Here is a 22,384-nt window from a genome sequence, read left to right on the forward strand (position 1 = left end):
GTGCAGTCCAGGTGTACAAACTTAAAGGACTAGTTCACCAAAAATGAAAATTCTTACCTCACGTTGTTCCCAACACATAGGACTTTCATTCATCTGCGGAACAGAAAAGGAAAAATTTGTAAAGAATGTTGTGACAAATGATTTCCATTCAATAGCAGCTGATATTTACTCACTTTAAGTAAAATAATCCATTTATCAAATGCATAAATGTAACCTATTGCTCCGAAGAAGGTGAACTGAAAGAGAAAACTGACATAGAATGCTAATGCGGCTATAGCGCCTCTTGCGGCAATGCTGAGAATGTAATGCATACTGCCGTTGCATCGTGAATTGTGTTCTGACAAACTTCGTAATGTAAAAATGCATAAAAATCAAGCTTGCATAGCTAGAAAATATTGTGTCCCTGTACTTTCAAAGAATGTTTCAGGCCTAAGTCTACAGTCTGAGTTTAAAAATAATTTTCTGTTAATTAAATACTGTTTAGATCAGGCAGCCTGATCCAAAAGGAGGACAGTGTTCAATTCTAAATGTAATATTTTCTCTTCTCTCTGTTTCTGTCCAGGAACCTTGGGAAATCTGGATTGAGAGTATCATGCCTGGGTCTAGGTGAGTACTACTTTATCCATCTGAAAGAGGATATTTCCTCACTGCAAGTTTTATTTGTATGGTAAAACAGATCTCACACTGCACTTAAAGGAATGATTAATCCAAAAATGAAAATTCTGTTATCATTTACTTACTCTCATGTCATTCCAAACATATATGACATGCTTCTGCTGAAAACAGAAGGAGATATTTTGAAGAATGTTGCGTTCCATCCAATGGCGGTAGGCATGTGACGGTATAAAATGTTCACATCACGATAATTGCTGAAGCTTTTATCATGGTATGCGGTATTATCACAGTATTGAATTACATTACAAAAATGGGTTGAAAGATAAACAAGCATTATTTTTGTTCTCTTAATAAAAAGTAAACAAATAATTACTTTTTTCAATACCAAACTGACCTTTTAAATGAACAAATAACAAAGAACATTTAAAAAAACGAATGCATGTTTTTTTTCTTGATAGCAAGCCAGTTGCTAATATATAGCTAGGCACTTGCTACAAATTTAATAACCGCAAGTTCACTCACACTGTATGGCAATGTACAATTGCGTTGCATTCCAACTTGAACTTAATATTGAAATCATCATTGTCCCACATTGCCATTATTAATTACAGGACTTAGTATTAGCTGATAACAACTGTATTTAGTACAAGACGCAAATGTTACTGAGTAGCTAGCGGTGTTTTAGCGAGCTCTTCGGCCACTTGAAAGCAAGCTACACTTTCTGCAAATGGCAACAACAGTTCACTTTCTTTGTCGTCTTAGTTGTCACTTTGGTATAGTAGTTGTCTATTAGAGTTTTGTCTCTCAGTTTTCAAAAACAGTTTGGAAAAACAAGCAGAACCGTCACAACTTACCTCTATCTCGCTGAATTGCACGGGATGATTGTCCCGCAGATGAGCGAACATGTTGGAGGTGTTTCCTGTGTTTCACTGCCACTTTTCTGCCACATGTTTTCCACATCCCTCTGCATTTTTATGGAGCCCAAAATACTTCCACACTTCTGACTTAAACCTTTTAGAAGGTGGTTAAAGGGTCGGCTGCGTTCCTCCTTCAGCCATGCTTCTCGTCCACGTTGGTTTGTTTACATCAGAGTGCGCATGTGTCATTTATGCCGCATACATGCAGTGTTGTGAATTTTGATTCATTTATGGAAAAAAAAATACTTTGCAATCAGAAAAATCGAAACCATTTGGCTAAAAGGTTATCTAGAAATATTTACAGTATTTTGAAGTGCCCACGATAAAAATACCATGCACGCTAATTGCCGTGATATACAGTATTACCGAATACCATCACATGCCTAAATGGCATTTGATAGTGACTTACATGAAAAGCTTAAAAAAACACCCAAATGTTTCATAAAAGTAGTCAGTGTGATTTTTGCTTCATATTTCAAGTCGTCTGAATGCACACACACTCTTACTCTTGATGGCTGTGTTTAGAGGACTGGGGCTTGAACAGTAGGTATTTCTGCACACAATTAAACCAGCTGATCTTCAGGATTTAGAATGGCAGACTCAGCTTTCAGACTGAAGCAGGCCAGCACTACAGGGACTCCATTGATTGTGTTTGTCTTTTTAAATATGTGCACTCCTGTGTATGTAGGTACATCTAAAAATATCCAGGAAGATTAATAGCTGTGAATGTAGTGCTTATGCAGGGGAGGCAAGTTCGAATTCAGTGTTGTGGCCTTTTTCTTCTTCACTGTCTTTCCCCATTAATTTCTTTTCTCCACTGACTCTTGTCAATTAAAATATGTTAAAAGTCAGGTAACCTAAAAATGTGCTTCATGTGGTAACATCTACATGGCTAAGTTCAGGCTTCAACGGTAAGGTAGGTCTGCTTGTTTGGGGGGGGGGGGTTGTTTTGTGTTAATGCGTTTTTGCAGCTTCCCTGTTTTGTTGGGGGAATGTTTTATGTGTTAACTGTGCCATACATGTCATACATGCTGATGCAGCATGTCTTGTGTTTTTTGAATTGTGCAGCAGCAGCAGCATGTCCATATACTTAACTCAGCATGTTTGTGTATGTTCTAGCAGTAGCAAGTCTCTGTACTTGCTCTGCAGCTGCTGCAGTGTAGCAGATCTAGTCCGTTAAGACCAATATCCTATCAATATTTCATACTCACATTAACATGCAAAATCTTTCCTAGAGTTGTTATGACTGAAATGACTAAGATCATGCATAAACCTCTACATGCCACAAGCTGATAGGTTCTTTGAACGTGTTATCTGTTAGCCAATCAGCTTGCTCTCTCTTTGCCCAACATTTAAATTTGCTCAGTTTGCAAGTAAGCCAGTTTCTCTGCAGCGCGCTGCGAGAGTTTTCTCTGAAACCCTCATCCTCCCCAACACCTGTCTAGATCTGCTACATGGGGATTGTATTTATGTTGTGCAGCAACATGTCATACATGCTTGATGCAGCATATCCTGTGATTAACCACGTTTAATTGCATTTAAGAAAACGGTTTATTCCAGGGTTTTTGCTGAAAGTGGTGTTCTGAAATGCCATGTAAATGAGAACGCCAGTTTGCTTACACCATTTAAGGGACTAAGAAAAAGCGGTTTAACACACCTGGGTTTCTCCAGGAGAACGCGGCTTAATGTGGCAATGTCACATCTGCGTATTTGCGCTCTAGTACATTGGGGGAATCCCAGAGTAAGAGGAATTCCCCACTATTGCAGCGCAATTCCTCTGCATGTCATGATAGAAAGTTAAGGAAACAAACACAGCAACAACTCTGGAATGTCTGGAAATACAGCAAAGCAACGGAGAATAAAATAGCAAAGTCTTCCTCAGATGCCATGTTTATTATTTACGCAAGCATTGTGGGGAAATTACTTTGCTGTGGAGAAAGCTGCTTACTGATCGAGCCACATGTATACAGGAGTAAAGACTATGCTGCTTATAGAGTGCAAGTAAATGGGAACACCACTTTCTCACAATAAGCCATTTTGTTTAGCAGTAAGAGGCTTTCTGTTGTCCATGTAAACATAGTCTTTGTCCAATTGTGCAGCAGCAGCATGTTCACATGCTTAACTCAGGAAGTCTGTGTGTGTTCTAGCAGAAGCAAGTCCTGTACATGCACTCCAGCGCTAGCATAGTAGCAGATCTAGTCCACCAAGACCAATTTTCTTAATGTCATACCCACAAATCATGCTAAATCTTGTTTTGACTGATATGTTTTAAAAGACAGGAGGTGTGTTTAGGAAACCTGTTTGAAAATAACACTGGAACTAATACTCTTCAACTTTAATATTAACTATTCAGCTTCACTACGTCACATTAAATTCACAACAAAGTAATTTTTAAGAGACAAAAAATGCTAGAAATAGCTCCTAAAGGTACCAACTACACGTTTTCACTTTTTAGAGTGCAGTTTCTGCCTCTTTATGATAATCCACTACAGCACATGTTTGATTTGTGTCAAGCTGCCTAGAACACTAAAAAAGAGAATTTACCTTTTTTGTTTGTTTTTTACAATGGGCTCTTGACTACTTACATAAATGCATGTAAGTGCAGAGAAGGTGTAAGAATGAGTTAAATATAGAATAAGGCATGTTAAGTGTGCCCAACAGAGACAATATGTGGAACTGTAGACTAGAGAACATAGTGGGAAAGGAGTACAGACTGACCTCTCAGCCATATCCTGTATATTTCTTACCTTTTTCTTTCTTTCTCTCATTTCTCACACACACACACACACACACACACACACATGTTGGTGTGGCTATGCTTATGAGGACTCTCCATTGACATAATGATTTTTATACTGTACGAACAATAGATTCTATCGCTTAATTTTTTTTTTTTTTTGCATTTTTACATAAAAAAAACAACAACAAAAAAAACATAATTTAGTATGTTACAGGATTAAAGTAGCTTTCACAGAAATAATACACACTCAGAGTAATGCATACTCACATTGCTTCTTGCAACAGTAATATAACCGTTGACAGAAATACTGATTATCAGTTTGCCATATTTCTGCTTCATTCACCTTCAGAAATTTCAGGCACATATGGAAATACAAATCAATTGTCATATGCCACAGCAGCCCACCGGAGGTCCTGCCAGGCCGCATTAGACAAAGGAGGGGTGTGCCTCAACACACTGGCAACTTCCAACTTCCACCTTTAAAAATAGGCATATATCTATAATACAGCAAACATAAAATAGGAAAAAAGCATGTATTTGCTCCATAGGCTTAACATGAGAAAAATGGCACCATCTGGTGGAAAATATAAAAACATTACATTTTGAAGCCAGGGCTCCGGAATAAAAGCATAAAATCATAGAATTCACGATTTTATGCTTTAATGGCACTGGGATCAAATATTGCAGTTTTAGTCGATTTCAGTGGGGACATTTTTGTCCTTAAGGTTCTGAGTGTAACTATTTTGTGTATACAGTGTATTATAGATGTATTATAGGAACTGAGGTTGAAATATCAAAATTCCCCCAAAAATACACACCTTTGGCTAAATTTATGCCGTTGGCATTAACACAGACAAATGATCGAAAAAACAAAAATTAAAAAGACAAAAATGTCCCGAAGGTCGCACAAGGGTTAACGTTATTTGTTATACAAAACAAACCCAGATAGGCGCAATTTAATTACCACAGAAGCACGTCAAGTCTTAACTATCACCAAAATGCACGATACATGGCACTGATGAGGGACCACTGCGGCCTGCTAGGTTGTTGGAGTTCTCCCGTGGAGGGCACTGTTGTGGAGGATGAGGGTTTAAGAGATTTACTATAATGCGTATTGCAGTGAGTACGCAACCTTCAAGTGCTTTAATTTAGTCAACCTCCCACTTAGACTTTGAGAAACATTTCATGTTACTTGAATTGGTGCTATTTTTGTGAATTTTTATCTTTATACCTTGAAAGGTTTTGTTTGGAAAATGTTAACAAAGCATTATTGTTACATATTGTTTAATTTTTTTTCCCTTGCATTTTGACTGAAAAATTAGAATGTATAAAGTCAAATTTCAGCACTTTCTATATCTGCGATTAATCTCGATTAAAAAAAATGTATCGACTGCCAGCACTAGTTTATATCTATACAATGCAAGTCAATGAGGTCCAACACTTTCAAGCTCCATAAAGGCAGCATAAAGTTAATCCATACAACTCGAGTGGTTTAACCAATGTCTTTTGAAGCGATACAATTGGTTTTGGAAGAGAATCATACCAGACCAGTGTCTCCTTGGTGCAATCATGATTTGAAACTCAATTACACTTACTCGCTCTTGAGGCATGCACAGATTGCGTCAAGCAGATTAAACAACTTGAGTTGTATGAATTACCTTTTCCTTTCTTGGTGCCGTGTTGATTCTTCAATCATTACTTTGGCAACCTACTGTATGAAAGGTACACACAGGCCTGTTTAACACTTCGGAAAGCTCTTGGGGACTGAGCGGACTATCTGTTTTATCCATTAACAAAAAAGGAGATGTTAGGCAAAATGTTAGCCTCGGTCACCATTCACTTTCATTGCATTTCTTTTTTTTTTTTTTTTTCATACAATGAAAGTGAGACTAACATTCTGCCTAACATCTCCTTTTGGTTACCACAGAAGAAAAAAGTAATACGGGTTTGGAACAACATGTGGGTGAGTAAATGTTCATACAGTTTTCATTTCCCCTTTAAGGGATGAGATCATTATGTGTGTGTGTGTGTGTGTGTACCTGTATATGTACACAAATAAGACTTTTTTTATTCTTTCTTACATTGGCCTTTAGATCATTTCCTGCACCCTCAGGGGAAAGCCTACTCGCCTTAAAATGTCAGACATTCTTTAAAAAAAAAAAAAAAAACTTACTGGCTGAGAAAAAAAATAAAACATTTTATTCCTTTAAACACTTCAGAATTCCAGCATTCTCAAGGTTTGTCATTCTGCAGCTCATTATTGCAGTCAAATCCATGATGCTGAGATCAGACAGACTTGTAGTGCAGTGTAACAATGCCCTTTTTCAGTTTAGAATGAGATGAGTTAGATTGCATTGCATGCTACTAAGGAGGAATAATGTAAATATGAGTGAATATATTTTCTGAAGAAAATGTGAGCATTGCTGGCCTTAGCAAAACTACCATGATGCTGGGTTGTTGTGGGTGATTGCTTGGGGGTTGCTAAGTGGTTGCTAAGGTGTTCTGAGTGATAATATGAGGCATGATTAGGATCAGTGTGTTTTCCGGCAGATTGAGTTTTTACGTTAATTAGATGGGAAACAACGTACAGAATGGGAAGGCATGAAGAATGGGAAGTCCAGTCAATATGTTTCACTCAGCCAACAATTACACAATACACAAAAGATGTTATGCTTCATTTAGCCAACAATTTTGACAATACATACAAGACAATATGCTTCATCCAGCCAAAAAGGTTGATGATACAAATAATGACATTGTATCATTCAGAAAAACAATAATGGTAATACATAAAAGACATTACATTTAATTCAGCCAGCAATTTAAAGGCAGAACTAAGTTAACATACACGTAAGACAATGAAAACAGTGGCTTTAGAAGGCATTATTGAACATAACCCTATTATTGGCCTACAGTCTACAACAATCCATTTTGCCATTGAATTCATCAATCAGTCTGAGATAGATTTATTATACATTGTAAGGACACGTCAGTATACACGTGTTAGGCGGATGCTTTTAAAGCATCTCACTTTCTTTGCATTGCATCATAAACACAGCGTTTTAAAGTCGCTGTGTCTAGTTAAACGTGGTTTGAAACTTAAAAAACATGTCTCGAGATCCCTGCATTCAGAATTGCGCTCCATCCAGCTGTGTTTAAATGCAGGAACGCATTCTCATCTTGTGATGTCGCTACTGTCATGCAAGCCTGAGTGTGGTTTGTTGTCTGTACAGCTGCACGTTGCCCAAATAGCTGAAGTTTCGCTTACTGCCCCCTGCTAAAAACTAGGCTTGGGATCAATGCCTTTTTCAGGTTTTGATAATCAGCAAATTTTTCCAGGTGATTATCGATATATATATGCATTTTTTAAGACACAAATAGGGCTGCTGGTTTCACAATAGTCTTTGTCTCTTCAAACATATTTCTCAACATAACTTTGGTAAAGTGTGAGCGGCAGGGTAACTTAAAGGGGGTCGCAAACTGGATGCGTCTGGCAGAGACATGGCGCGTTCAAAAATGAAAAATAAAAATTCTATGAAGGTCGCACACCAGTTTTATACACTAACCTGCAAACTCATCAGTGTCACTTTGTTCATTCTTGAAGAAATAAAAACCTTTGTAACTTTTGTGTGCATGGGTACTAGATTCACAACTGCCACATGCAGCATCAACGCGTTCTTCTGTGTGTGATACCTGAGCCTTGTCCTACCAGATTCAATAAATGTTATATTGCCCAGAGCTACTACGCCAGACTACATTAAACTGAAGGCCAAACAACAGTGAGTTGGAAAGCACACAAACAAGGCTTCTAATTTAAATTTTGGATATCTTAAAATATCAATGCCTTAAAAACCTATCCAGAAAATAACATGCTGATCAATAATCGATTTTTGCCTACTGAATGACATGCCTACTGAAAAAAAGGTGGTACTTCAAGCTTGAATTCTTCCAATGGTAGAAATATTCCTTATTACAGTTCGGGGACATGATTAATGGCATGAAAATCTTTTTAAATATAATTAATCATGCTGAATTAACACGTTAAATCGACAGCAGTACTGAAAACTAGTGCCCGGCCAATATATCGGTATCGGTGTATATGTTTACTGATATGTGCAGATATGAAAACTTTTTTCAGAACATATAATGCAGAAAACAATGCTTTAGAATTGGTGTCATTACGTAGTTTGTCCAGCAGAGTGCGCTCCTACTCCACTGTTTACAGAGCTGAGCTGATGGTGGCTCTGCAGACAGGGCGGAGTTAAGCGGTGCGGAGCTGAGCGGTGTTTTCTCAGTAAGTTGCTAACTAGTTTGTGAAATACATATTAGAAAGTTAATAAACAATGACCCCATCATTTTTCCTTTTCAATATAACTAATATAATGTTAACCCTGTCCTGACAACCATGTCACTCATGTCTGTTTGCTGTTAGCCAGCTATAGTTAGTCAGTGCAGTAAAGTAATGTAGCAGACTGAAAAGTAAGCATCAGAGCATCTTTTTGCAGCTCAGTAGACAACAGTGTGGTGGTGGACTGTGTCTGTTGAGTGTTGATTTCACGCTACGCTGTTACCTAGTTGGTGAGACGCAATGCTGGTCCATCTTTTACTCTCCGTGACAACAAGCTTATAGCTAACTAGCTAACCACGTAGCTACTTTCATAGCTTGTCAGCTGAGTGGAAGCTAATTTGTAAACGTGTATTCACCAAACTGTTTTGTTCAGAATTCACAGTTTGGTATCCCCTTCAACCGAAAAATTCCAGTCATTGCATTTATAAAATGTAATATTTAAAAGTCTGGTTTTCCACCGTTAAAAGTTTCCGCTGAACTTGTATAGCAGAATACGGTGTAACACCGCTGCCGCTGTTTATCTCTTGACTTGAGGAGTTTGCTACTCTTGAGGTGTAAATGCTTCTTGTTTTACAACCTGACACTAATTGACTGGCAGTATTAAAATAGTCAGCATTTGACTGATACTAAACAGTTCTGCTGATGTTTATTTAGCTATTTATTTTATTTTTATTTATTCTTTATTTTAATGGTCAGCATTTGACTGATACTAAATAGTACTACTGATGTTTATTTAGCTATTTATTTTATTTAAATGTATTCTTTATTTTAATGGCCAGCATTTGACTGATACTAAACAGTACTGATGTTTATTTAGCTATTTATTTTATTTGTATTTATTCTTTATTTAAATGGTCAGCAACCGACTGATACTAAACATACAGTACTGATGTTTATTAAGTAAACATACAGTAGTGATGTTTATTACGCTATTTATTGTATTTTTATTTATTCTTTATTTTCTCAGTGTTCATTTCTAGAATTTGTTGACAATGTATAATAATAATGTTAAATATTCTTTGATAAAAATATTTAAGAAAGCAGCCTTCTGAGTACCTTTGCATAGTCATATCGGTGCAAAATCAGTGAACAATCCACATAGTCTGTTTTCATTCCAGCTCAAAAATTAACTACATTGGCCACCATATCGGTAATCGGTGAATTTTTCCCCTCTAAAATCGGTATCGTATCAGTCTCAAAAATCCCATATCGGTCAGGCCCTACTGAAAACCAATCAAAATGATTAGACCTGCTCAGAGAGAGCATTCAGAGAGAGGAGGTTACCATACTGTTAACACTGCAAAGCTAAGACATCCAAGGTGATGGAGAAAAATACTAATGTATCTAGAGTGAAGGAATGGGAGTGAGAGAGACAGAGAGGGAGGAGAGCACTTAGCTATAACAATGAGTTCCTGTTCAGTCTGGCTTTGATCATACTGACCTTATCCTTGCTCTCCAGATGGAGGAAGGCTGTGAGGTCACTCAGTAGGATGATCTGCTAAACTGTTGCCTTTAACATTCTCTCCAGGAGAAGTTATAGAAGTTAAATTATAAATGCTGAGTTTAGAATCAAGGTCAAGGATGTGAAATCAAACTGGCCAGGATCTAAGACATTGCATGTACATTTTATGTATTTTATGTTTAGATAAAGGGAGCATTTTATTCCATTGTTTTCTTGCTTTAGCAATATCACATGAGCAAGAGTGTTGATGTAATAGGCAAGACAAGGCAAGTGTGTGTCACAGCCATGATACTCAGTACAACAGCATTCTTGCTCATTTGATATTGCTTTTAAACAAGTTTTATAAACAAGTTAATATTGAGTACCAGTAGCTTACATTTTAGAGATAATATGGCTAGTTATTGTGTCTATTTTTGCTCCGCTAGTGAAAGTAGTTCAAAACCTGAACTGTTGCACAATTCCAACACAAAATGTGTTTATTTTTATTTATTTATTTATTTACTTTTTCTCCCCTTTTCCCCCCAATTTGCAATCAAGTCAAGCAATAAGAATAAGAATACTAATATATATATATATATATATATATATATATATATATATATATATATATATATATATATATATACGTGTGTATGTATATAACATACTTTTTGGGGGGGGGGGGGGGGGGGGATTTTTTCCCCTTTTTCACCCAATTTGGAATGCCCAATTCCCAGTGTGCTTTTAAGTCCTCGTGGTTGCGTAGTGATTCGCATCAATCCGGGTGCGCATCTTATCACGTGGCTTGTTGAGCGCATTGCCACGGAGACATAGCGCGTGTGGAGGCTTCACGCCATCCACCGCGGCATCCACGCTCAACTCACCATGCGCCCCACCAAGAACGAACCACATTATAGCAACCACGAGGAGGTTACCCCATGTGACTCTACCCTCTCTAGCAACCGGGCCAACTTGGTTGCTTAGGAGACCTGGCTGGAGTCACTCAGCAGCCCTGGGATATGAACTAGCGAACTCCAGGGGTGGTAGCCAGTGTCTTTTACCACTGAGCTACCCAGGCCCCTGTATATAACTTACTCAATGAGAAGGGTGGGCCTGCTTATTCTGCATAATCTGGTCCCAAGCCGGTTCGCAAGACGACAGGGCAACACGCATGTCCGGAGAAGCATAACATTTTTTTCGTCTTCATTTTGGTTAAAACTGAGAATCCATATATAGGTAGTTGTGAAGGGCAGTAGCAATGAAATGCTTGCTTTGCTCAGCATGGGATACTCGGTGGAGAGGCCAATCCAGAATGAAGACAATTTTTCTGTTTTGTGTCGAGTTTTCAGTGTGCCGTCACAGGTTAGTTGCAGCATTTCTGATTCTTCAGAAGAAGTTAAATTCAGTTCAGCGACTGAATCTGGTGTTTCAAAGTCAAAGGGATTTTTCACCCACCATTTGTCTTATAATTCATTAAACTTCTCCTGGGGAAAGTAGCGAGAGAAATTCCCCATCAGTGCATCCAGATGTGACTGAATGAGGCACGTTAGGCCAGCGACCAATTTCTTTGACGCACCATTTTCTTCAATGTGTTTTTCATCATTGTCGGGAAAATATAGTAGCTTGGGGTTTTGAGTCGCAGCTGCCAAAGTTCGAGTGACTTCTGGAAAGCCTGAATTTGTTCGCAATGTCTGAAAATATTGTCCTCCCTTTCTTGTAATTTTTGATTCAGTTCAGTTTAGAACAGAAAATATGTCAGCAAGATAAGACAGGGTTAAAAGCCATTTCTCATCACTGACTGTGCTTGCAAGAGGAGACCGTTTCTCAGTTAGGAAAGCATGTATTTCATCCCTCAGTTCGTACACTCGGCTGACTACCCTGCCCTTTGACAGCCATCTCACATCTGTATGAAAGAGTAAATGTGTGTGCTCGGCTCCCATTTCAGTACACAGGGCCTGGAAAAGTCGGCTATTAAGTGCACTACCTTTAATGTAGTTCACAACTTTAACAATGTCTCTCATCACCACTTCAAGCTCAAGTAGGATTCCTTTTAATGCCAAAGCTTCATGATGAGTAAAACAATGATTCCAAACATGTTCTGTCCCGCTGCATCCTTAATCCTTCTGACAACTCCACTATTTTTGCCAGTGATGTTGGCCGCCCCGCCGCTAGTGATGCCTTTGCAATCCAGACTGCATTTTTTCATGAAAGCATTTAACTCTTCAAAAATATGTGCTCCTGATGTGCTAGAAGGCAATGTTAGGCAGCACAGAAGATCTTCAACAAATTCACTTTGCCAAACGTACCGAACATAAACAACGTAACGTAATGTAGCGGTTGATGCAATGTCAGTGCTCTCGTCCAGCTGAATAGCAAAATACTTTGCTGACTTCAGTCTCGCTATAAGCTGTTCTTCCAAATTTTGGGCAATATCCCCAATTCGACGTGACACAGGATTGTCACTAAGAGGTATTAGTTTTAGCTTTTCAGATGCCTTTTCACCCAGAACTGTATAAACTATGTCTAGTGCCGAAGGAAATATTAATCTCTCTGCAACTGTGTAGGGCGCCTTTTTTTTGGCAACACGATATGAAACTTTATAAGATGCCAAGTGCAATTTGTGATTGTGTGTTATGCTTCTGCTGAGTACCTGAGCTGATGACTGAATTTCTTGAGCCTTCCTCTGAAAAAAAGATAATGGTTTGTCCGCCAGATCGGCAAGACATGTACTTAAATGTCTTTCCAACTTCGCTGGTTTCAAACTTTCATTTGCCAACTTTTCTCCGCATACTACGCACATTGGTATTGCAGCATGACCTGCGTCGGAACAGTTGACAAAACCAAACTTCAAAAATCATCTTTATATGGCCTTACTCCGGATTTCTGCTTTTTCTTTGCTGGGCAAGAACTATCAGTACTGATACTGCTATGCTGTTCACATGCATCGCCTTCACGATCTATTCTGCTGATCTCCGCTGTGTGCAGCAGGGTTGGATGGCTGACGGCGTTTTCTGCTGCTTCATTTGAAGGGGTCTCGGCCCCTCTTTTTTACTTTTTTACTTTGGCCTGCTCATGTTCAGCATAAAATAAATTAAAGACTGGCTAGTAATATCATGCTAGTGAAGCCTTTGCATCAACACAGTGAGGGAAAAAAATGGCTGTGTCAACAACATGATAATGTTCTGAGCACTGCGCGAGGTTAAAAAAAGTGTTTGATTGCATGTACGTGGGTCAGGTGACAGAGGTGGAGTATTATTTTGCATTTAGTTGAATGATGTATTTCATTGTGCTTCTATTCAAAGTTCTTCTTATTATTATTATTATAAAAATTGAATAATTTTTGGAACAATATCCTTAAATCATCCTGGTGACCCATTTTTTTTTGTCGCAACCCAGGGTTTGAAAACCTGTGCTCAAAGTCCTCATGGTGGCGTAGTGACTTGCCTCATTCCAGGTGGCGGAGGACGAATCTCAGTTGCTTCCACGTCTGAGACCATCAATCCGCACATCTTATCACGTGGCTTGTTGAGCGTGTTACCGTGGAGACAGCGCGTGTGGAGGCTTCACGCTATTCTCTGCGGCATCCACGCACAACTCACCATGCGCCCCACCGAGAGCGAGAACCATATTATAGCGACCATGAGGAGGTTACCCCATGTGACTCTACCCTCCCTAGCAACCGAGCCAATTTGGTTGCTTAGGAGACCTGGCTGGAGACACTCAGCATGCCCTGGATTTGAACTTACGACTCCAGGGGTGGTAGTCAGCATCTTTACTCGCTGAGCTACCCAGGCCTCAAAATGTGTTTATTTGAATTTGCCTGTCAGCCTCTGCTTGTTGAATGTTGTTTTTGCCTCTAATGTTGACTCTGTTTGCTGATAGCTCTGTCTGTCCTACTCATAACTGACATGTTTGCTACTCCCATCATATATCTGACTTCCAGTCAGTTAATTTGCTCTTTTGCCATCAGCACAGTGGCCTCATGTCACTGACCTGCTGGCCTTCTGCCTCCCTTTCTCTTTTTTTCCTCTTCTTCTTTTCCTCCTTTAAATAACCTTGCCCCACACAAATCTCTGCCCTCAGCTATAGTTTAACAGAAAATAGAAACAACGGCATTTATATGTATTTATATAAATATGTGCAAGTATTTACTGAATAAGAAAGCCTAGATGGAAGCTACTGGACAACAACAGTAGAGGTCACAGGAGTGGTTTTGTTCTTGAAAATTAATGATTCACAAGACTTTGAACCTTGCAGTGAATAATAAATGAGTAGTGAACGAATTAATGGTTTTGGACTCAGTATAAGCATGTAAAATGTCTCTGTCTTTTATGTTATCTGATGTGCCTTGAGAGTTCAGCACCGTGGAAAGATGCTAAGAGCAGAGGTAAAAAGTTTTCCGTCCTCTGTTTTCATACTGACAGCTCTTGAGTTTTGGCATCAGGCTGACGGTTACATCATTACTATAGCACCTGATTTAGATACAATCACATGTTGATTTTTTTTTCACTTGTAAAGTGTGGAGGGAGTCCTAAAGAGAACATATTTGAATACAGTTCAAAGCAGATTTGTGTGTGGTGCACAAAACCTAAGACAGGCTTTAAAGGAAAACTTGCTAATTTATTAGCCACAGCGTCATCTCTACAGCACAAAAATGACTGCTTTTCTAAATCCTCCTATTGGTACATGCAGAAAAAGACTGAAGATGGTTGCTGATGTCAGCAACATTTTGTAGTAGAGTGTGATTAAATGTAGGACAGCTTTTCTTGACCTCACAGCAACACTTGTAAGTGAGTAAGTGAGTGTGTAGGATTAAAATCCCTGTGCTAATACAGATCTCAATCCCTTATTAAAACTCAGTGAAGCTCAGAGTGTAAAAGCTGTGGTGAACAGAACATTTCCCAACATCCTGATATTTCATAAGCAATGTGCTGTAAATTCAGGGTCTTCTCCACTGTCAGATCACAGCAGCATTACATCTCTGAGTCAAAGAGCTCCTATTTATAAGCTGAGCTGTTGGCTGAGCTTGTAACTTCTTTTCTGCTGGTCTGGATTTACACTCTTTGGTGTATTTTCTCTGAATCTGCAGCTGTTAGGAATTGGTTGAGCTTCTCTGCTGTAGGTTCCCAGTGCTGAAGCTCATTACTGTCTACATATTCATAAATCAGTTGGACTGACACAATTTTAGCCTGGCCACACTTTAGGAAAGATTGCGCGGTTTTCAAATGTCACATTCTTAATGCATATTGGGTGTAAATATTTAAAAGATGGTTAAAAAATCTAAATATACATTTTGAATAAAAACCTTAAGGTAAAATGTAAATTCAATTAAATGGAATAGTTAAATGTAAATCCTTTAAAATATCTTTCAAGGCGATGTGTTTAATTAGCTACTTTCTCCTATCACAGCTTAATATGCAGAGACAGTATACCATCCTTATATTATTATATTCTATTAGACTCACTGAGCACTTTAGTAGGAACACTGTGGTCCTAATAAAGTGGTCTTCTGCTGTTGTAGCCCATCTGCCTGTAGGTTCGATGTGTTGTGCATTCTGAGATGCTATTCTGCTCACTACAATTGTACAGAGCGGTTATCTGAGTTACCATAGCCTTTCTGCCAGCTCAAACCAGTCTGGCCATTCTTCGTTGATCTCTCTCATCAACAAGGCGTTTCCATCCACAGAACTGCCGGTCACTGGATGTTTTTTGTTTTTGGCACCACTCTGACTCTAGTGACTGTTGTGTGTGAAAATTCCAGGAGATCAGCAGTTACAGAAATACTCAAACCAGCCCGTCTGAGCCCAAAAATCATGCCACGGTTGAAATAACTGAGATCACATGTTTCCCAATTCTGATGGTTGGTGTGAACATTAACTGAAGCTCCTGACCCGTATCTGTGTGATTTTATGCATTGCACTGCTGCCACATAATTGGCTGATTAGATAATCGCATGAATAAGTAGGTGTACAGGTGTTCCTAATGAAGTGCTCAGTGAGTGTGTATTCACAATACTACCATTACTACATGTGCTCTTGAGGCCAGCTATTCAAATAGATTCATTGTTTGACAAGTGTGCCACCAATTTGCTTATTAATTAAATATAGCTTTTTATATGCAGTACATGTACTATAAGATTGAATATAACATTTAAGATTTAGATTTAGGATGTAGATTCTGACATTTATAATTTTTATATTCATTTATATTTACCGCACAGCCTTTTTAATGTTTCTTTGGCCTAAACAAGGCACAATTGGGTTACTTTATTTGCATGTTCAGCACTGCAGCACATATGAAAACATTGAAGGTCAAAAAGGAATTGGCTGCTTAATTGCACATTTTGTAGAAATTTGTAAAGGAAAATCTGATGATTCTGTACAGCGTTCCTTGGACTTTCTGCTCCCCAAGGCATTATAAATGATAACCAAACAGTCATAAAATGTCAGGATTGCTTTTGCAAGATATATTACAATTGAATTATGGAATTGAAGGAGCAGAGGAGAATGTTACCCCTAAGAACTGAAGGATCCTTCAGTAAAAGCTTACCATTATTTTATTTTTTCCTTTCAGGGACTTGGGTGACGTTTGGAGGCCAGATTTCAGATGAGGTAAGCGAGAATTGATCAGAATTGATCACTGCCACTTCTCCAAAGGAATGAAAATATAAAACTGTATGAAAGAATGAAACTATTACTGTCAGAGTATAATTAGAACAGTAGGGGAAGATGGGGAAAGATACCCCCCTTAAGAACAATGCACATTTACTTTTAAATTGTGTAACATATTTAGATATAAGTTTATCACGTACAGGATGATGATACATCATCCAATATATTATTGTGGGAAATAGATAGAAGCATTTACTAATTTAGTTGTCATAGCACAAAGTTAAAAATTATGAAAAGGGGCCATCTTACTCCATAACTGAGGTAAGATGACCCCCTACCTGAGGCAAGAAGCCCCCCAGGGTAAATTGTCCCATTTGTCATTTGCATCTTACCCTGGGGTGTGTCTTCCCCCATCTAAATCTAAAATATTTACTTTAAGTATCCCCTGAGATTTCAAGTAAAGTTAGCCTTTCAAAAAATATAATGACTTTCACAGCATAATGCATTTGCATGTTCTTTTCTTATTCTTATAAAAATTTTAATAGCATTTACATGAAAAAAATTAAATAAATGTACACAGTTTTAATTAATTGGCATTTCTATAACAGTCTGGGGAAAAGAAAAAAAAAATGAACCCCTGGTTGGGAAACCCTGGAATAGTAGCAAAAGTGACAAGAAAAGCCTGCAGTTGGCGAATACTCTGGTTTATGCAAGTTAAGATGATGCAAAAGACCCTGACATTTTGTTCTAGAAAAGTGTAAAAAGTGTAAATGTGCATGTGTAGATGAAGATGTTGTGGAGGGGACAGTCAAATCAACCCAGAGGACAAACAAGACTCATTTGACAAGCAGGGATGATCATTTATTTCTGAGGGCATGTAAGTATAGATTAAAAAAAAGGCATGCTGTCCTTCTGCTTCAACAGAAGAGTTAACAAGTCCTCAACCTCTCCGGTCAAACAGCCCCTTTCTTTCTGTTCTGGTTGTCAGGAGAATAAAAGGTGGGATTTGTCACCCTGCCCTACATCATCATCACTCTCTTAGACATGCACACACATACTGTAGACATAGTTTTCACCTCCTCCAGACAGCTGAATGACTCAGTGTCCTGTCAGCTTACTCAACATGTCTGGACTCCCAGTGAAGAATGACAAGGCAGTTTGTTTCTCTGCTGTCATAAGGGATTCGCTTTCTCTAAGGCATTGGGGGATGTCAGAGGGCACTTTGTGTTATATCTTTGTGTGAGTAAATGTCTCAGAATGTAAGAGTGTCTGTGTAAGTAGTAGGTGGATTAAAGAATGTGTTAAAAGGCAGTTTGTTTTGCTTCTGTTAAATTAACTACAATTGATTTATAAATTAATTGTGTGGTTTCAGATTGTAAAAGCTGCTCTTCTTTCAGTTCCTCTTATACAGATTATTACATAGTGCTGTGGTTGAGCATCAGCTCTTTTTAAAGTTCAAATGTCATCATGTTTCAACTTTATTACTTTAAACTAAAAAAGGAACGCCATTGTAAAAGGGGTTGTAATATGATTCCTATAAAGGTATATCAAGAACCAGAAGGTATTGAGAAGAATGAACAACCTTCACTACACATTCACTACAGAAACCGTACTTTCCTCCGCCATGTTAAAAGTTTACGTCTCCTCTCAACACGGAAATTTCTCCTCCTGTCGTGACTCTCAGCAGTGATCGGCAGTAATGCTGAAGCTGTTAGTTTAACTCTGTCTCAGCTATTGTGTAGTAGTTCTGAGCAATCATGGAGTGAGAGACAGTCTCGATGTGTTCAATGAAACCAGCTTACTGACGCAACGACAACTCAACCCACTCATAACCCATAAAAATGGTCTTTTGTCACCACCTGCTAGCTTAAATCTTTAATGTCTCAGTGATGTATGAAAATCCATACAGCTAGCTCTCTGCAATGCTCTTAGAATTTAGTTTGGAACGTCACAAACACAAGCGGAGTTATACAAACAGTAAAGCATCCCAGTGCTGTTGGTCTTCTATATAAGCACTCTTGACACGCTTCTCGTCCAATTAGATATAAGGACCGAAAAAAACTGTTGTATAATACCTTTTCAAAGATGGAAGTTAAAGAAAATTTTTTTGATCTTAAGGCCAATTTATACTTCTGCGTCAAACTTACAGCACAGGCTTCGCGTAGTGGCCAACGCTGTGGTTTGCATTTATAGTTCTGCATTGGTGTGTCTGTGTTGTTCTGTGAGTTCACAGCGTAGTGCTAGTATATTGAGAAAATGCCTTCTGGTAATTAGAATACAGTTACTATACAGTAAGTATTTTGATTACTGAAGAGATTACTTTGCATTTTATTGTCATTTGTTTCATTTAATATTTAGTACTTTCAGATGGAAAACATTTATACATATAAATGATGCGATCCAAAGTGCATTTGAACAGTGGTAAAACACTTTCTTATGATGTGTTACATTCATACGAGCAGACAGAGAAGTACGTTTGAAGTAAGTTTGGAGCAGAAGAAATAGAAATAAACCTTGGGTAAATTGTCAGCTTTACGCTAAGCTAAAATGCTATTTCTAGCCATTTTACATGCACGTTACCAGGCATGATCATATTTTTTTATCAAGAAAATTCACGTTAGATCATAATAAATTTTTTTCTAGTAACACCTTTGATATTAGGGCAAAAATCTTATTCTTGATAATAATTTTTGTATTGTTTTCCTGTAAAAATATCTAAAAATCCAATTTGATTGATCTTGTTTTAGAAGCAACACAGCATAAGATATTTAGGTTTTTCAGAGAAGGTATTTTTAACATGTGTATTTTATCTTACTGTACTGGCAGAGTTTTTATAGTCAAAACAAGTGAAAAAAATCTACCAGTGCTGAAGAAGTAATCCAAAGTATTTAGAATACGTTACTGACCTTGAGTAATCTAACGGAATACATTACAAATTATATTTTACAGCATGTATTCTGTAATCTGTAGTGGAATACAATTCAAAAGTAACCCTCCCAACCCTGACTATAGGCAATATAACGAACTCTAAACAGGTGCTTTTTAATTTGCTGACAAATAAGAATGAATAACTTATGAAATCTGATTATTTACTGTACATCACACTGTCATATGTCAGATGATTTCTCATGTCTTGCACAATGCGTTGCATGAAGGCGTGCATGTGCTTTCAACTGTACTTCCAGCTTTGGCCACTGGGGGATAGTTTTAGCTAACAGAAGATTCAACCTCCAGTTGCAGATTTCCTGTGAGACCAGTCTGGCCCGAAATACTTTAGAATAACAATTAAGTCTTCAAGAGAGGGCCACACCTGTTAGTAAATAGGGTTTAAGCAAAGCTATGCTCTTAATATTAATGTTCCCCATCTTTAATATTCCTTGTAAATTTTTGCCATTTAAAAAAATAAAACATTATTTATTAATTTTATCCCCTTTTCTCACTACTTAGTAGGTCCTCATGGTGGCGCGGTTACTCACCTCAGTCCGGGTGGTGGAGGACAGGTCTCAGTTGCCTTTTATCACATGGCTTGTCGTGCATGACACCACGGAGACTCCGCATGTGGAGGCTCATGCTACTCTCTGCGATCCACGCACAACTTACCATGTGCCCCACTGAGAGCGAGAACCACTAATAGCGACCACGAGGAGGTTACCCCATGTGACTCTACCCTCCCTATCAACCGGGCCAGTTTGGTTGCTTAGGAGACCTGGTTGGAGTCACTCAGCACACTCTGGATTTGAACTCGCGAATCCAGGGGTGGTAGTCAGCGTCTTTACTTGCTGAGCTACCCAGGCCCCCAGTTTTTGCCATTTTTTGCTTACTGTCTCTCTTCTCTGTTCCTCTGCTTGAGGGTAACCTTCTTGGCTGAGTAGCTCTTTATTGATGAGCCAGGAGAATGTTGAGCTTGACAGAAAAAAAAAAAAAATCCTCTAATTAGAGTGAGAAGCTCCTTCAGTGGCATTTCAAGTAAAGTTTGGGAGGACATGTTCATTTAATCACAAAGCTAAGAATATATAAACAGCTGCATCGCTCCATTGACAATTCTTACAACATCTCTCCACAACCCCACATACAGTATAATTAATTGGGTCCTGGAGGGGGAATTTAGATCTTCAGTCAAGTTTCAAGCCTGAGCAGACAGCAAAGCAAAATCCATATATTTTATCTGCTCTCAAAAATTATTTGAACTCTTGAACAACACTGAGGTGAATATCTGAAAACACAAGCTCTTTTACACAGAGGCTAAGGTGCTTCAATTAAGAAGCAAATGTTTTCATTTTCTTCTCCGTAGGTCTGCTTTTCTGTTAGACTGCTTTTTTGTTGATTTATCAAGTGGTTTAGATATTTGGCTGTCGTGTTACTGTTAGGCTAGTTTCAACCTCAGATGGCATGCCCACAGTTTGTTCACTGACTGCCTGACACAAATTGCATACAAAACTGGAAATCTTGGAGTCAGGGTGCATAGGATTTTTATCACTACTGGGAAACAAAATTTTGTTGAAAAGGTACCAGGTTGACTTTAAACTTGATAAAGAACTTACCACATCAGAGCTAACAACTCAAATGTTTACTTTGTTGTTTGCTCATGTGGTGGTTTGGTTTTGCCTGATAAAGACCTACTTGGTTGAAATGTTGCTTTGTTCAGTTTACATGTGTACAGACATCCTTTTTTCTGCATTTGTTGCATCTTGTCCTGCACCTGTACCCAACTTGGATTCGGATGTGCACACTTAGCCAAAACATCTCTACATCTAATCTTTGAATGACATTCAGAGTTTTGTTTGAGGCATTTAGTAGCAAGTATAGCAACTATATATATCAACGACCAGTGTTGTGTGTAATATGATCAAAAAGTAATTAGTTACTGTAATACAATTAATTTTAAGTAAAAAATGAGTGTAACATGTTACATTTTACATTCTTGTAGTCAGATCACAGTTAATTACTTTTAATTTGGAAAGTAATGCATTTTGAAAATGAATTAATGAATATATATGTTATAAAAATGTTTATATGTACATCCGTTTGCATTTCTGTGATAGCTGAAAGGTGTGTGACAACGAACAAGGAGCAAATATAGACAATATTTTGAATATGTTGAACAGAAAAACAAAAACTTTTCTATGAAAAGTGTTTTATAAAGTAACTTAAAAGTAATTAGTAATGTGATTACTGTTTCTATGAAGCAATCAGTAAAGTAATCTGATTTCAATTTTAGGGAAGTAATTTGTAGTGGATTACTTACAGTATCTAACAGTGTCCACAAGCAAAACATATTCTGTTCGAGAAATGGTCAGTATTTGTTACTTTTGAATGGATAGAAATATGATAAAAAATGCAAACATATTTTCCCCTTTTTTGCCAGTATTTGCTGTAAACTGCAATATCATTATTTGAATTAGTTTTTCCCTATTTATTATAGTGGTTTAATTAGTTTCAGATGTACCTGCCCCTAAACACTGACAAAGTCTACGGTAACTCAGATAACCGCTCTGTACAATTGTGGTACCGGGTTGGAGCTGTTTTGGCGGCATGTGTAATATATATATATATATATATATATATATATATATATATATATATATATATATATATACACCGATCAGCCACAACATTAAAACCACCTGCCTAATATTGTGTAGGTCCCCCTCGTGCTGCCAAAATAGCGCCAACCCGCATCTCAAAATAGGATTCTGAGATGCTATTCTTCTC

The 22,384-nt window shown here is 38.0% G+C and overlaps 1 protein-coding gene across 4 annotated transcripts in view; it reads left to right on the plus strand.

The window, feature by feature from the left end:
* kcnab1a (potassium voltage-gated channel subfamily A regulatory beta subunit 1a) overlaps positions 1-22,384 on the plus strand; it is a 131,423-nt gene that overhangs the window by 86,011 nt on the left and 23,028 nt on the right. For all 4 annotated transcript variants that reach the window (XM_051724816.1, XM_051724819.1, XM_051724818.1 and 1 more), the window contains 2 exons: positions 563-606; positions 16,635-16,672. In XM_051724816.1, coding sequence (XP_051580776.1) covers positions 563-606; positions 16,635-16,672 — 82 coding nt within the window. The remainder of the gene's footprint in view (positions 1-562; positions 607-16,634; positions 16,673-22,384) is intronic.

Source organism: Myxocyprinus asiaticus, chromosome 18 (assembly GCF_019703515.2).
Source record: "Myxocyprinus asiaticus isolate MX2 ecotype Aquarium Trade chromosome 18, UBuf_Myxa_2, whole genome shotgun sequence".
Lineage (NCBI taxonomy): Eukaryota > Metazoa > Chordata > Actinopteri > Cypriniformes > Catostomidae > Myxocyprinus > Myxocyprinus asiaticus.